At 49.5% G+C, this 14,642-nt stretch overlaps 1 protein-coding gene across 2 annotated transcripts; it reads right to left on the bottom strand.

Moving 5' to 3' along the window:
- Positions 1-3,455: 3,455 nt before the first annotated feature.
- LOC103645929 (probable receptor-like protein kinase At1g30570) lies at positions 3,456-7,429 on the bottom strand. Of its 2 annotated transcripts, none has more exons than XM_008670655.3 (4): positions 6,728-7,429; positions 6,559-6,624; positions 3,813-6,417; positions 3,456-3,621 (listed from the first exon to the last, which is right to left on the bottom strand). In XM_008670655.3, exons 3-4 carry the CDS (start codon positions 6,358-6,360, stop codon positions 3,548-3,550), a joined length of 2,622 nt encoding a protein of 873 aa, XP_008668877.1. In that variant the 5' UTR covers positions 6,361-6,417; positions 6,559-6,624; positions 6,728-7,429; the 3' UTR covers positions 3,456-3,547. The 2 variants fall into 2 exon arrangements, with proteins under 2 accessions (XP_008668877.1, XP_008668878.1); XM_008670656.3 differs by having other exon boundaries at positions 6,559-6,616.
- Positions 7,430-14,642: the final 7,213 nt, after the last annotated feature.

The raw sequence follows: 14,642 nt of genomic DNA, 5'->3' as shown, positions 1-14,642 counted from the left end.
TCGTAGTGAGCACTTGGTTCTTGCGAGGACCAAGGGGGAGCGATACCCTTGCGCGGGTGCTCCAACGAGGACTAGTGGAGAGTGCCGACTCTTCGATACCTCGGGAAAAAATGGAGGAGTCTTCTAAACTTTGCTTTACATTCCGCACTTAATTCAAGCACTTTACATTGTGTATTTGTTTAGCAAGTATTTGAAGTATTATCTTAGCTTTGTTACATTTCTAGTATTATATTCTTAGTGCTAGTTGTTGGGGTGAAGTTGGGCTCTTGTTTAGCTCTTGCTTAGGTTTTAATTAGTGTTGATTTTTAGAAAAGCCCAATTCACCCCCCCCCCTCTTGGGCATCGTGATCCTTTTCAGGAGTCTTCGGCGAAGACAAAGGCTTCCACTCCGTAACTCATCCTTCGTCGTCGCTCCATGCCACTCTCCATCTTTGGGGGAGAGAGCAAAAGGACTTCGTCTTTGGTATAATCCTAACTCACTTATTTATGACCAAAGGGGAAGAAAGTACTTCGAGGGCTCTAATGATTCCGTTTTTGGCGATTCATGCCAAAGGGGGAGAAAGTATGAGCCCAAAGCAAAAGGACCGCACCACCACCAATTTCAAAAACTTAGTTTTTCAAAGAGTATTTTCCATTGGTATCTTATTGTGTTCAAAAGGGGGAGAAAGCAGTATTTCAAAAATGGTATATCAAAACCCTCTTGAACACTAAGAGGAGGATCTCATTTAGGGGGAGTTTTGTTTAGTCAAAGGAAAAGCATTTGAAACAGGGGGAGAGAATTTCAAATCTTGAAAATGCTTTGCAAAATCTTATTCATTTACCTTTGACTATTTGCAAAAGAACATTGAAAAGGTTTTACAAAAGAATTTGCAAAAACAAAACTTATGGTGCAAGCGTGGTCCAAAATGTTAAATAAGAAAGTAACGATCCATGCATATCTTAAAAGTATTTATATTGGCTCAATTCCAAGCAACCTTTGCACTTATATTATGCAAACTAGTTCAATTATGCACTTCTATATTTGCTTTGGTTTGTGTTGGCATCAATCACCAAAAAGGGGGAGATTGAAAGGGAATTAGGCTCACACCTAGCTCCTAAATAATTTTGGTGGTTGAATTGCCCAACACAAATAATTGGACTAACTAGTTTGCTCTAGTGTATAAGTTATACAGGTGTAAAAGGTTCACACTTAGCCAATAAAAAAATCAAATATTGGATTCAACAAAGGAGCAAAGGGACAACCGAAGGCACCTCTGGTATGGGGGCACCGGACTGTCCGGTGTACACCGGACAGTGTCCGGTGCACCAGAGGACTCCAACTCAAACTTGCCACCTTCGGGAATTTCCAGAGGCGCTTCGCTATAATTCACCGGACTGTCCGGTGTACACCGGACAGTGTCCGGTGCTCCAAGGAAGAGCCGCCTCAGGAACTCGCCAACCTCGGAAAAACGCAGCGGCTGCTCCGCTATAATTCACCGGACATGTCCGGTGTACACCGGACTGTCCGGTGCAACTCCGGAGCAACGGCTACTTCGCGCCAACGGTCACCTGCAGGCGCATTCAATGCGCGCCAGAAGCGCGCAGAAGTCAGGCACGCCCATACTGGCGCACCGGACATTGAACAGTACATGTCCGGTGTGCACCGGACATCCAGGCGGGCCCAGAAGACAGAAGCTCCAACGGTCGAATCCCAACGGCATTGGTGACGTGGCTGGCGCACCGGACATGTCCGGTGTACACCGGACTGTCCGGTGCACCATACGACAGACAGCCTCCACCAAACGGCTAGTTTGGTGGTTGGGGCTATAAATACCCCAACCACCCCACCATTCATTGCATCCAAGTTTTCCAGCTTCCAACCACTATACAAGAGCTAGCATTCATTGCAAAGCACACCAAAAGAGATCAAATCCTCTCCCAACTCCATACAAAGCCTTAGTGACTAGAGAGAGTGATTTGTAGTGTTCATTTGAGCTCTTGCGCTTGGATCGCTTCTTTTCTTTCGCATTCTTTCTTGTGATCAAACACTCACTTGTAATTGAGGCAAGAGACACCAATTGTGTGGTGGTCCTTGCGGGAAGTTTGATTCCCAAGTGATTTGAGAAGAGAAGCTCACTCGGTCCGAGGGACCGTTTGAGAGAGGGAAGGGTTGAAAGAGACCCGGCCTTTGTGGCCTTCTCAACGAGGAGTAGGTTTGCGAGAACCGAACCACGGTAAAACAAATCCTTGTGTCTCACCGCTTTACTCGCTTGCGATTTGTTTTACACCCTCTCGCGGACTCGGTTTTATTTCTAACGCTAACCCGGCTTGTAGTTGTGTTTATATTTGTAAATTTCAGTTCCGCCCTATTCACCCCCCCTCTAGGCGACTATCACATCCCCGACGACGCGCTCGTCGAGATGTTCGGCCTCCTCCCCGCCAACTCCGTCCACCGCTTCAAGTGCGTCTCCAAGGCCTAGTGTGGCCTCGTCACGGACCCGCTCCACCGCCAGCGGTTCGCACAAACCCTGGCAGGGTTCCTCTGCCGCGTGGACGGCGCGGCGGCACCGAGAGCTTGTGGCTCACGTGCCCCAACGCCACGGTCCCATAGCGGAAGGAGATCTGGGAGGATTTGAGGTTGCGGATGGCGGCGGTGGGAGGAACGCCCGCGGATCTGTTGCGTGGCGGTGGGGAGGAGGGCCCGCGGATCGCGTTGATTGTGGCGGCGCGGTGTCGACGGAGCGCTGATTGCGGGCGGGTGGGAGGACAGGACGGTCGCGGCAGAACACGGTACTGTGCACGTCTACAATACCTTCATATAAAGTAGTAGAGATAGGGTATAAGGTTTTATCTTTGAACAGCATTTAAGCGAAACGGGCCCGCCCGTACCGTCAGATTGACCCGTACGGTCCAACCGTGCTGAAACTGGAAACACGTGCCACATTTGTTGAAGTCATTTGTTTTTGAGGTGCAGCTAGGGGGGGCATATTTGTGTTGGAAAAGAAAGAAGATTTCATTGACCGGAGAACTCCCGCATTTTCTGACACTCGTGCGTGTACGTACGACGCTGCCGCCTTTTGAACTCACCATTTCGACTTGCCCTGGTTTATTATTACGCATGCAGCTATGCAAGCAGCTGGCGGCGGCGGCAGGCGACTGGGCACCGGCAGCGGCATGTCAGTGTCAGGTGCGCGACGCAGAGCAGCCGCGGTCAGCCTGGTGGACCGTCGGAAGCAGATGCACGGTTAAAGTCGCCGCGGCCTTTCACACACCTGTTGGCTGTCGGCAGGCACCAGCCACGGATCGAATCGTCAAAATAGATGTCTCAGCCGCTGCTAGTGTCAGTTGTTCGCTCCGGGGTTCACTTCACTGCAAAACAGATGTCTCGCACACATACCGTTCCGTAGCGCGCGCAAAACAGAGTACCACACATTCTCGAGCTGCACTACCATACCACCTTTCTCAATCCCGTTTGCTACATCAAAACCTCAAAGGCAGTAATTATATCAGTGCCATTTATACAGGTCACACAGGCAGCGGTGCATGAACGGTGGCCATGCAGATTGCATCATACAGTTGTCAAGGAAACTCTTGACACCTCTGTGTCTTCTTTCTGTTGGGAGGGATGAGGGGGTTGGTAATCTACACACACAAGGAGAAGAAAAAAAAATCTATTATGCTACTCTTGTCAAGCAAGAGAACGCCCCAATGGAATAAGAAGCAAAAAAAAAAAAAACCTAAAGAGAACGATGTAACACAACTTTACATCATGATCATGGCTACAAAGCAAGATTTTTTTTTGTTTTTGTTTTGCTGAAGTCAGAAGTTCTCACGTGTGTCTAGTTCCTCTCTGATACTTGACGGCTTCTTCGATCGGTGGTGGTGTTCCTCCTCCCCCTCCCTGATGACGTGGGGAAGGCTGAAGAAGGATGGTATATCAGCGAACCCCAGCTCGCCGCTCCCGAACGATTCGGACTCCACCACATTCCGCCTGTAAGCTTCGTGGAGCTGCAGCACGTACTCGAGGTGCCACAGGACCTCGCCCATGGACGGCCTGCTCCTGCCGTCGTCGGCGAGGCATTTCTCCGCGATCTCGCCGAACTTCTTCAGGGACTCGGGCGAGAAGTCGCCGTCCAGGCGAGGGTCCAGGATCGCCTCCAGCGACCGCTGCCGCTGCCACCTCATCGCCCACTCCGCCAGGTTGATCTGGTCCTTGGGCAACGTGGGGTCTATCACTGGCCTCGCGCAGGCAACTTCGAAGAGCACCACTCCGAACGAGTACACGTCGGACTTCTGCGTCAGCTGCTGCCTCCGGAAGTACTCGGGGTCTAGGTATCCGAAGCTTCCCCTCACCGCGGTGCTGACATGGGTTTGGTCCAGCGTTGGTCCGGTTCTTGACAGCCCGAAGTCGGCTATCTTGGCGACGAAACTGTCGTCCAGCAGAATGTTGGTGGTCTTCACGTCCCGGTGGATTATGCCTCGGTCCGCTCCTGTGTGGAGGTAGTGGAGGCCGCGGGCCGCGCCAATGCACGCGTCGATCCGTTGCTTCCATGTCAGAGGAGGAAGGCTGCTCCCGTACAGATGGCTTCTCAGTGTCCCCTTCGCCATGTATTCGTAGACCAGAATCATCTCCTTCTGCTCTTCGCAGTAGCCGATCATCGCCACAAGGTGCCGGTGCCGAAGCTTGGAAAGCATCTCGATCTCCGTCTCGAATTCTTTCAGGCCCTGGCCACACAATGTGTTAGCGCGCTTGATGGCCACTGTAGCGCCCTCGTCAATCTCACCTTTGTAGACCTTTCCAAACCCTCCCGTTCCAATGACTAAGGACTCATCGAAGTTCTTCGTGGCAGCCCTAATCTCCGCAATGCCGAACCTTCTTCCCATCCTATGACCAATGGGAGAGGCATTCCGAGCCGATGACGATTTACTGGCTGCACGGGCGTCTGTGGTGCTTTTCATAGCCTCGTGGAGAACCAACGGATGCCAGCCGGGAGGGGCCTCCTTGTTGACAGCTTTTCGTTTCTTTCTTATGTAACACCATGAGAACAGAACAACGCTTGTAACCGCAACAAAAGATGCTGAGCCAATACCAAGTTCTTCCCATAGGCCTTTAATCTTCCCCCCTTTTGAAGAATCCATCTGGTTGCCCGTGTCAATATGACCAAGCACATAAGAAAGGTCGGAATCCTTGCTGAGCTTGAATATCTCCACACCATTCAGAAGTGCATCAGCACCTGAAGCGCTGGCCATGGAGTCAGGGCCTAGCTGAAGCCAAAGTGTGTCTGCCTGCTGCGTCGAGTTGTCAAAGAAGTCCTCATGATATGCTTTGTTAATTCCCCCAGCCCTAGCATACACATCGTAGCTCTCAGCAGCAGTCTTGTTATTGATGTAGATCTTGAAGATCCTCTGGCTGGGCTTGTCATAGACAAGCTCACAGAAATGAAGGCGTACTAAGTAATCAAAGTTTGGGTGGACATAGAACCGCCACGACACGTTGAACCGCTTGTCCACAACCATGTTATTGCCCATGATTCTTGCGGTCTCGTAAACATCAATCGGCGCAATTGTCGACTCGTTGCTTGATACATACACTATGCTTGAAGCATTAGACACAGTCTGAGCAGCATTTGTAGAAAACATGAACGCTTCGTCAGTGTACCATGGCCTGTGGAGATACTGATCACTGGGCGATTTAAGTGCAGGACCTCCAATGTTCAGCCGGTACATTGTCTCAACACCTCTGCCCCTCAAACCAAGAGGAAGCTGCGTGACTGGACTGCCAACTTTGCTCACTGTATCATTGAACAAATTATCTGGGGTCAGCATGACCTCAATCGCATTCACAAAGGCAAACGACCCAGGTCTTGGATCAAACTCAATACTCAGGCCACGAGCACCGACTACAAGAAAGTACTCCTTGACAACTGCGCTGGTGACCGAATTGCTCACAGAGGCTCTCCAAGCAATCTCCTCTGACGCATTGAATTTTGAAACAAGCTTGAAATCATTTGCCGTGACATCAAACACGGAGTTGTTCGCGCTCAAATTCCCGAAGGTCGAAGGGAAGAAATGCAACCTGACACAGTAACTTCCAGGCAGCACACTAATGGTATACCAAGTTGCCGCGTTGAAGAAACGGGCAGAGCTGTAAAGCGGTCCGAATATCTCATCAGAACTGCTCTTCCCGACCAGTGACGCCGCAAGCCCAGGGCTGCTCAAGGTAAAATTCCCCTCAGGGGTTATGTCGCCGATCCATCTCCGCCCATCAGCATCGACAGTGCTGTTCGAGCCACAGCTCAGAAGCAACCCGCTTCCATGAGCCTGCAAAAACCGCAAGCTGAGGAATGCAACGCTCACCACGGCCAGCACAAATGGACTCATCTGAAAGTCAATCGCTGCCACTTTTAGCTCTTGCAGGTCACATTTAGTCCACAGAGCCTAAAATCAAACAGAGAAGAAGCCTTAAACACAGCAATTTACAATAGTCAAAGGGTAGCATATAATAACTGGAAGGAAAATGTTCGCCATTCCCCCCCCCCCCCCCTCAGATCCAAATCGTCAGAGGAGCTAGATACTTACCAAGGTGAGAGAATCAGAAAATCACCGTCTGCCCCCTACTACTCCGCCGCCGCAGAAACTGAGATCCTAACCAAGAACGCGCACGCTACATCAGCTCGGAAGATCCCACAAGATCTGAGGAAAACGACAGGCTAAAAAAAAAGATGAAACTGAAATGCAGCCACCTTACCTGCGTCAGACCGAATTGGGCGAAGGGGAACCAGCAGCAGTGCCCGAGCGCTGCCTTCGTCGGATCGGTGGAGAGCAGCGAAGGCGGGGGGGAGTCTTCGCTTCAAGGGCCGCTGATTTCCGTCGTCATTCACTGCGACCTGTCGCGGGAATCGAGAGGGGATGCGACGCCGCCAGGACAGGGCTTATCCGGTATCCAAGTGGATCGCTTTGTCTTCTGGGGATGAACGATTTCCTTCCTGGACGGGCGGATGGATGGACTGGCCCCTTGACCCTTGGGTGAGCACAGGAGAGGCAACTGTTTGCGGAGCAGGCGCTGCCGGAGGCTGGAGCACAGCACAGCAGGAGTCGTTACCGACCGACTGAGCCCGGCCGAGAGGAGGAGCAGACGAGGAAAAGGCTGAAAGGTGCCGTGGCCGTCCTCTACAGCTGACGCATTCCGCCCACAGCCAGAGCAGGCGGCGTGGACGTCGGCGAAGCGGCGCGCTTGCTGTGCCTGCCACGCGTAGCCGTCGGCGCGGGGGGTCGAGCCCGCGGCGAGTCGGGATCGGTTCCTTCCTTGGGTGGGCGGGGCGGATCGCGGATGGATGGATGGATTATCCGGTTTCTTGGAGAAGGGCAGAAGAGAGACAGAAGCACAGGCAGAAAGAGGAGGGAAACCAAGTGGGGAAAATCGCTAGAGCGCTAGTACTGGTGTGTGGGGGAGACCCGACTCCCGAGCGGCAAGCGGTACTGGAGCACAGCACTCCGCTGTCTGCTCGCCCGCTGACGTGTACGCGAGCAGCACAGTCCTGTGTGTTGAGGCTGTCCGTAGGCGTTTCCCTTAAATTTTTCCCCCTAAGGCTGCTACCAATGCAGCCTATAGTGAGGGCGATAGCGCCCAGCAGGAGGCGAGAGCGGGGCTGGAGGTGGGCGAGAGCGACTCGGCGGGCGTTACTGCCACCGCCTGGCGAGAGCGGGCGATATCGTCCCGCTCTCGCCTGCATTGGAGCGCGCCCCGGGCGAGAGGGAGGCGATAGGCAGGCGGGAGGTGGGTGACGCGTTGGCGATGGCGTCTTCGCGGGCGAGAGCGAGGGGCGACAGTGAGGTGGCGGCTTCTGATTGGTCCACGTGTCGCGATCTGATTGGTCCACGTGTGTTAGCCGTTGCAACTAGCCGTTTTTGACCGTTTGGAGTCCAAAAAATTCGAAAAAAAATTACAAAAAAATCATAAATTTCATCCTCAATCCCTCTATATATACCCCTACCCGGGTGGAGCTCATTCCACACACCATTCCATCTCATTTTTCTCTTCCAAACTCCCCTTTCTTCACACAATGTCGGGTTGGTCCCCAGATTTGAACACCTTCACGGATCTCTTGCAGTCCGATGGGTCACCTACAACCCTTCCGTTAGATGAGTCTTCTTCACTACATCGTCGCTCCGATGTTTCAGCCTCACTCCCCCGTGCACTATTTCCGGCTACGCGTCCACCACCATACCCTTATCCCTATCATTTGTATCAATATCCACCGTCTTCATATGGTCAACCTCCAACTTCCCAAGCCGGAATTCAAGCCTCATTCCCGGTACGTCCGTATGCCCCTCCCCCACCTGCTGCGGACGGAAGTCAAGCTTCTTTCCAGGTACCTCCATACGCCCCTCCTCCATATGCTCCACCTCTGTATGGAGTACCTCCTTATGCTCCATATGCTCCACCTCCATATGGAGCACCTCATCCATATGCTCCACCTACGTATGGAACACCTCCTCCAGTTACACCTTTATCTGTTGGATCTGAAAACCAAGCTGAGGAAAATCCCGTGCCAAAGGAAAAGCGTCCAAAGAGGCTAGAGTGGACGAAAGAAGACGAGGAAAAGCTGGTGAGTGAATTGTTTCTCATTTATTTAATCTTGATTTTTTAGTTTATTTATATTATAGGTTTTATTGTAGGTTAATGCTTGGTTTATGCATTCTAATGATCCCATCTCCGGCAACAATAAGAGCAGATCAAGTTTCTGGGGCCAAATAGCGGCAACATATAACTCCACCTCCGACCCTATCCGTCATCGAACCGCCAAGCAACTTAAAGATCATTGGGTCACCTATAACTGGGAGGTGACCAAGTTCAACGGATTCTACCTCCAAGAAGAAAGGTTGCGTCAGAGCGGAGCTGACGATGCAATGGTCATGGATGCAGCAATGGCGAGGTTCGAGGGTAAAATGGGGCATCCATTTAAGCGCCATCATTAGTGGCAAGTTGTTCGCTACGAGCCCAAGTGGTCAGCAAAGCATGGTCTTGGTAGTGGATCTGATTCGACTGCGAATAAGAGAACCCGACTCGGAGTCTCTAGTGAATATAGTTCTGGAGGCACTGAAGACACCGAGGAGGAAGTGCCCCGACCAGTGGGGCATGATAGGGCAAAGGCGGCTGCGCGAAAGACAAAGACGAAGGGGAAAGGGAAGGAAGACACGAGCAGCAAATCAACAAGTGAAGCATTCAAAATGAAGAACTTGTGGGTGGATTAGTGAAAGGGAATTAGGCTTACACCTAGTCCCTTATTAATTTTGGTGGTTGAATTGCCCAACACAAATAATTGGACTAACTAGTTTGCCCAAGTGTATAGATTATACAGGTGTAAAAGGTTCACACTCAGCCAATAAAAAGACCAAGTTTTGGATTCAACGAAGGAGCAAAGGGGCAACCGAAGGCACCCCTGGTCTGGCGCACCGGACTGTCCGGTGTGCCACCGGACATGTCCGGTGCACCAGGGGGACTCAGACTCAAACTCGCCACCTTCGGGAATTCCCTGAGGCGACTCGGCTATAATTCACCGGACTGTCCGGTGTGCACCGGACTGTCCGGTGTGCACCGGACAGTGTCCGGTGCGCCAAGGGAGGTCAGCCTCAGGAACTCGCCAGCTTCGGGAAAAGCCAACGGCTCGTCCACTATAATTCACCGGACTGTCCGGTGTGCACCGGACTGTCCGGTGCGACTCCGGAGCAACGGTCATCTCCGCGCCAACGGCTCTCTGCCGCGCATTTAATGCGCGCTCTGCGCGCGCAGGAGTCAGAGTCGCCCATGCTGGCACACCGGACAGCAAACAGTACCTGTCCGGTGTGCACCGGACACCCAGGCGGGCCCACAAGTCAGAAGCTCCAACGGTCAGAATCCAACGGCAGTGATGACGTGGCAGGGGGCACCGGACTGTCCGGTGTGCACCGGACTGTCCGGTGCGCCATCGAACAGACATCCTCCCAACGGCCACATTTGGTGGTTGGGGCTATAAATACCCCAACCACCCCACCATTCATTGCATCCAAGTTTTCCACTTCCCAACTACTACAAGAGCTCTAGCATTCAATTCTAGACACACCAAAGAGATCAAATCCTCTCCAATTCCACACAAAGCCCTAGCGACTAGTGAGAGTGATTTGTCGTGTTCATTTGAGCTCTTGCGCTTGGATTGCTTCTTTTCTTTCTCACTTGTTCTTGTGATCAAAACTCCATTGTAATCAAGGCAAGAGGCACCAATTGTGTGGTGGCCCTTGCGGGGAAGTTTTGTTCCCGGATTTGATTTGAGAAGAGAAGCTCACTCGGTCCGAGGGACCGTTTGAGAGAGGAAAGGGTTGAAAGAGACCCGGCCTTTGTGGCCTCCTCAATGGGGAGTAGGTTTGCAAGAACCGAACCTCGGTAAAACAAATCCACGTGTCACACTCTTCATTTGCTTGCGATTTGTTTTGTTCCCTCTCTCGCGGACTCGTTTATATTTCTAACGCTAACCCGGCTTGTAGTTGTGTTTATATTTGTAAATTTCAGTTTCGCCCTATTCACCCCCCCTCTAGGCAACTTTCAATTGGTATCAGAGCCCGGTGCTTCATTAGAGCCTAACCGCTCGAAGTGATGTCGGGAGATCACGCCAAGAAGGAGATGGAGACCGGCGAAAAGCCCACTACAAGCCACGGGAGCACTTCATCGGAAGAGTCCCGCACAAAGAGGAAAGAGAAGAAGAAGGACTCCTCCAAACGGAAGGAGAAAAAGTCTTCCTCTTCTCACCACAAAGAGAAGAAGGAAAAATCTTCTTCTCACAAACCGCATCGGAGAGGGGACAAGCACAAAAGGATGAGAAAGGTGGTCTACTACGAGACCGACACTTCATCAACATCGACCTCCGACTCCGATGCGCCCTCCGTCACTTCTAAGCGCCAAGAGCGCAAGAAGTATAGTAAGATCCCCCTACGCTACCCTCGCATTTCCAAACATACACCTTTACTTTCCGTCCCATTAGGCAAACCACCAACTTTTGATGGTGAAGATTACGCTAGGTGGAGCGATTTAATGCGATTTCATCTAACCTCGCTCCACAAAAGCATATGGGATGTTGTTGAGTTTGGCGCGCAGATACCATCCGTAGGGGATGAGAACTATGATGAGGATGAGGTGGCCCAAATCGAGCACTTCAACTCTCAAGCAACAACAATACTCCTAGCCTCTTTAAGTAGAGAGGAGTATAACAAAGTTCAAGGGTTGAAGAACGCAAAGGAGATTTGGGATTTACTCAAGACCGCACATGAAGGTGATGAGCTCACCAAGATCACCAAGCGGGAAACGATTGAGGGGGAGCTCGGTCGGTTCCGGCTTCGCAAAGGGGAGGAGCCACAACACATGTACAATCGGCTCAAGACCTTGGTGAACCAAGCGCGCAACCTCGGGAGCGTAAAGTGGGATGACCACGAGGTGGTTAAGGTTATTCTAAGATCACTTATTTTCCTTAACCCTACTCAAGTTCAATTAATTCGTGGTAATCCTAGATATACTAAAATGACCCCCGAGGAAGTTATCGGGAATTTTGTAAGTTTTGAGTGCATGATCGAAGGCTCGAGGAAGATTAACGAGCTTGATGATGCCACCACATCCGAAGCTCAACCCGTTGCATTCAAGGCAACGGAAGAGAAGAAGGAGGAGTCTACACCAAGTCGACAACCCATAGACGCCTCCAAGCTCGACAATGAGGAAATGGCGCTCGTCATCAAGAGCTTCCGCCAAATCCTCAAGCAAAGGAGGGGGAAGGATTACAAGTCCCGCTCCAAGAAGGTTTGCTACAAATGTGGTAAGCCCGGTCATTTTATTGCTAAATGTCCTATATCTAGTGACAGTGACCGAGGCGATGACAAGAAGGGGAGAAGAAAGGAGAAGAAGAGGTATTACAAGAAGAAGGGCGGCGATGCCCATGTTTGTCGCGAGTGGGACTCCGACGAGAGCTCAAGCGACTCCTCTGACGACGAGGATGCCGCCAACATCGCCGTCACCAAAGGACTTCTCTTCCCCAACGTCGGCCACAAGTGCCTCATGGCAAAGGACGGCAAAAAGAAGGTTAAATCTAAATCCTCCACTAAATATGAATCCTCTAGTGATGACAATGTTAGTGATGAGGAAGATAATTTGCGTTCCCTTTTTGCCAACCTTAACATAGCTCAAAAGGAAAAATTGAATGAATTGGTTAGTGCTATTCATGAAAAGGATGACCTTTTGGATTCCCAAGAGGACCTCCTCATTAAGGAAAATAAGAAGCATGTTAAGGTTAAAAATGCTTACGCTCTACAAGTTGAAAAATGTGAAAAATTGTCTAGTGAGCTAAGCACTTGCCGTGAGATAATTGACAACCTTAGAAATGAAAATGCTAGTTTAAATGCTAAGGTTGATTCTCATGTTTGTAATGTTTCAATTTCCAATCCTAGAGATAATAATGATAATTTGCTTGCTAGGATTGAAGAATTAAACATTTCTCTTGCTAGCCTTAGATTAGAGAATGAAAATTTGATTGCTAAGGCTAAAGATTTTGATGTTTGCAATGCTACCATTTCCGACCTTAGAACTAAGAATGAAATGTTGCATGCTAAGGTTGTAGAACTTAAATCTTGCAAACCCTCTACATCTAATGTTGAGCATGTTTCTATTTGCACTAGATGTAGAGATATTGATGTTAATGCTATTCATGATCACATGTCGTTAATTAAACAACAAAATGATCACATAGCAAAACTAGATGCTAAAATTGCCGAGCATAACTTAGAAGATGAAAAATTTAAATTTGCTAGAAGTATGCTCTATAATGGGAGACGCCCTGGCATCAAGGATGGCATTGGCTTCCAAAGGAGAGACAATGTCAAACTTAATGCCCCTCCTAAAAATTTGTCTAACTTTGTTAAGGGCAAGGCTCCCATGCCTCAGGATAACGAGGGTTACATTTTGTACCCTGCCGGTTATCCCGAGAACAAAATTAGGAAAATTCATTCTAGGAAGTCTCACTCTGGCCCTAATCATGCTTTTATGTATAAGGGTGAGACATCTAGTTCTAGGCAACCAACCCATGCTAAGTTGCCTAAGAAGAAAATTCCTAATGCATCAAATGATCATGCCATTTCATTTAAAACTTTTGATGCATCTTATGTGCTTACTAGCAAATCCGGCAAGGTAGTTGCCAAATTTGTTGGGGGCAAACACAAGGGGTCAAAGACTTGTGTTTGGGTACCCAAAGTTCTTGTGTCTAATGCCAAAGGACCCAAAACCGTTTGGGTACCCAAAATCAAGAACTAAAATTGTTTGTAGGTTTATGCATCCGGGGGCTCAAGTTGGATACTCGACAGCGGGTGCACAAACCACATGACCGGGGAGAAAAGGATGTTCTCCTCATATGAGAAAAACCAAGATCCCCAACGAGCTATCACATTCGGGGATGGAAATCAAGGTTTGGTCAAAGGATTGGGTAAAATTGCTATATCTCCTGACCATTCTATTTCCAATGTTTTTCTTGTAGATTCTTTAGATTACAACTTGCTTTCTGTTTCCCAATTATGTCAAATGGGCTACAACTGTCTTTTTACTGATGTAGGTGTCACTGTCTTTAGAAGAAGTGATAATTCAATAGCATTTAAGGGTGTGTTAGAGGGTCAGCTATACTTGGTAGATTTTGATAGAGCTGAACTCGACACATGCTTAATTGCTAAGACTAACTTGGGTTGGCTCTGGCACCGCCGACTAGCCCATGTTGGGATGAAGAATCTTCATAAGCTTCTAAAGGGAGAACACATTTTAGGATTAACAATTGTTCATTTTGAGAAAGACAGGATTTGTAGCGCATGCCAGGCGGGGAAGCAAGTTGGAGTCCATCATCCACACAAGAACATCATGACGACCGACAGGCCGCTTGAGCTACTCCACATGGATCTATTCGGCCCGATTGCTTACATAAGCATCGGCGGGAGTAAGTATTGTCTTGTAATAGTGGATGATTATTCTCGCTTCACTTGGGTATTCTTTTTACAGGAAAAATCTCAAACCCAAGAGACATTAAAGGGATTCTTGAGACGGGCTCAAAATGAGTTCGGATTAAGGATCAAGAAAATAAGAAGCGACAACGGGACGGAGTTCAAGAACTCTCAAATTGAAGGCTTCCTTGAGGAGGAGGGCATCAAGCATGAGTTCTCTTCTCCCTACACACCTCAACAAAATGGTGTAGTGGAGAGGAAGAATCGAACTCTATTGGACATGGCAAGAACCATGCTTGATGAGTACAAGACGCCGGACCGGTTTTGGGCCGAAGCGGTCAACACCGCCTGCTACGCCATCAATCGGTTATATCTTCACCGAATCCTCAAGAAGACATCCTATGAACTCCTAACCGGTAAAAAGCCCAACATTTCATACTTTAGAGTCTTTGGTAGCAAATGTTTTATTCTTGTTAAAAGAGGTAGAAAATCTAAATTTGCTCCTAAAACTGTAGAAGGCTTTTTACTTGGTTATGACTCAAACACAAGGGCATATAGGGTCTTTAACAAGTCCACTGGACAAGTTGAAGTTTCTTGTGACGTTGCGTTTGATGAGACTAACGGCTCTCAAGTAGAGCAAGTTGATTTTGATGAGATAGGTGAAGAAC

This window comes from Zea mays, chromosome 2 (assembly GCF_902167145.1).
Source record: "Zea mays cultivar B73 chromosome 2, Zm-B73-REFERENCE-NAM-5.0, whole genome shotgun sequence".
Classification (NCBI taxonomy): domain Eukaryota; kingdom Viridiplantae; phylum Streptophyta; class Magnoliopsida; order Poales; family Poaceae; genus Zea; species Zea mays.
This window is presented reverse-complemented; position numbering and strand designations above follow the sequence as displayed.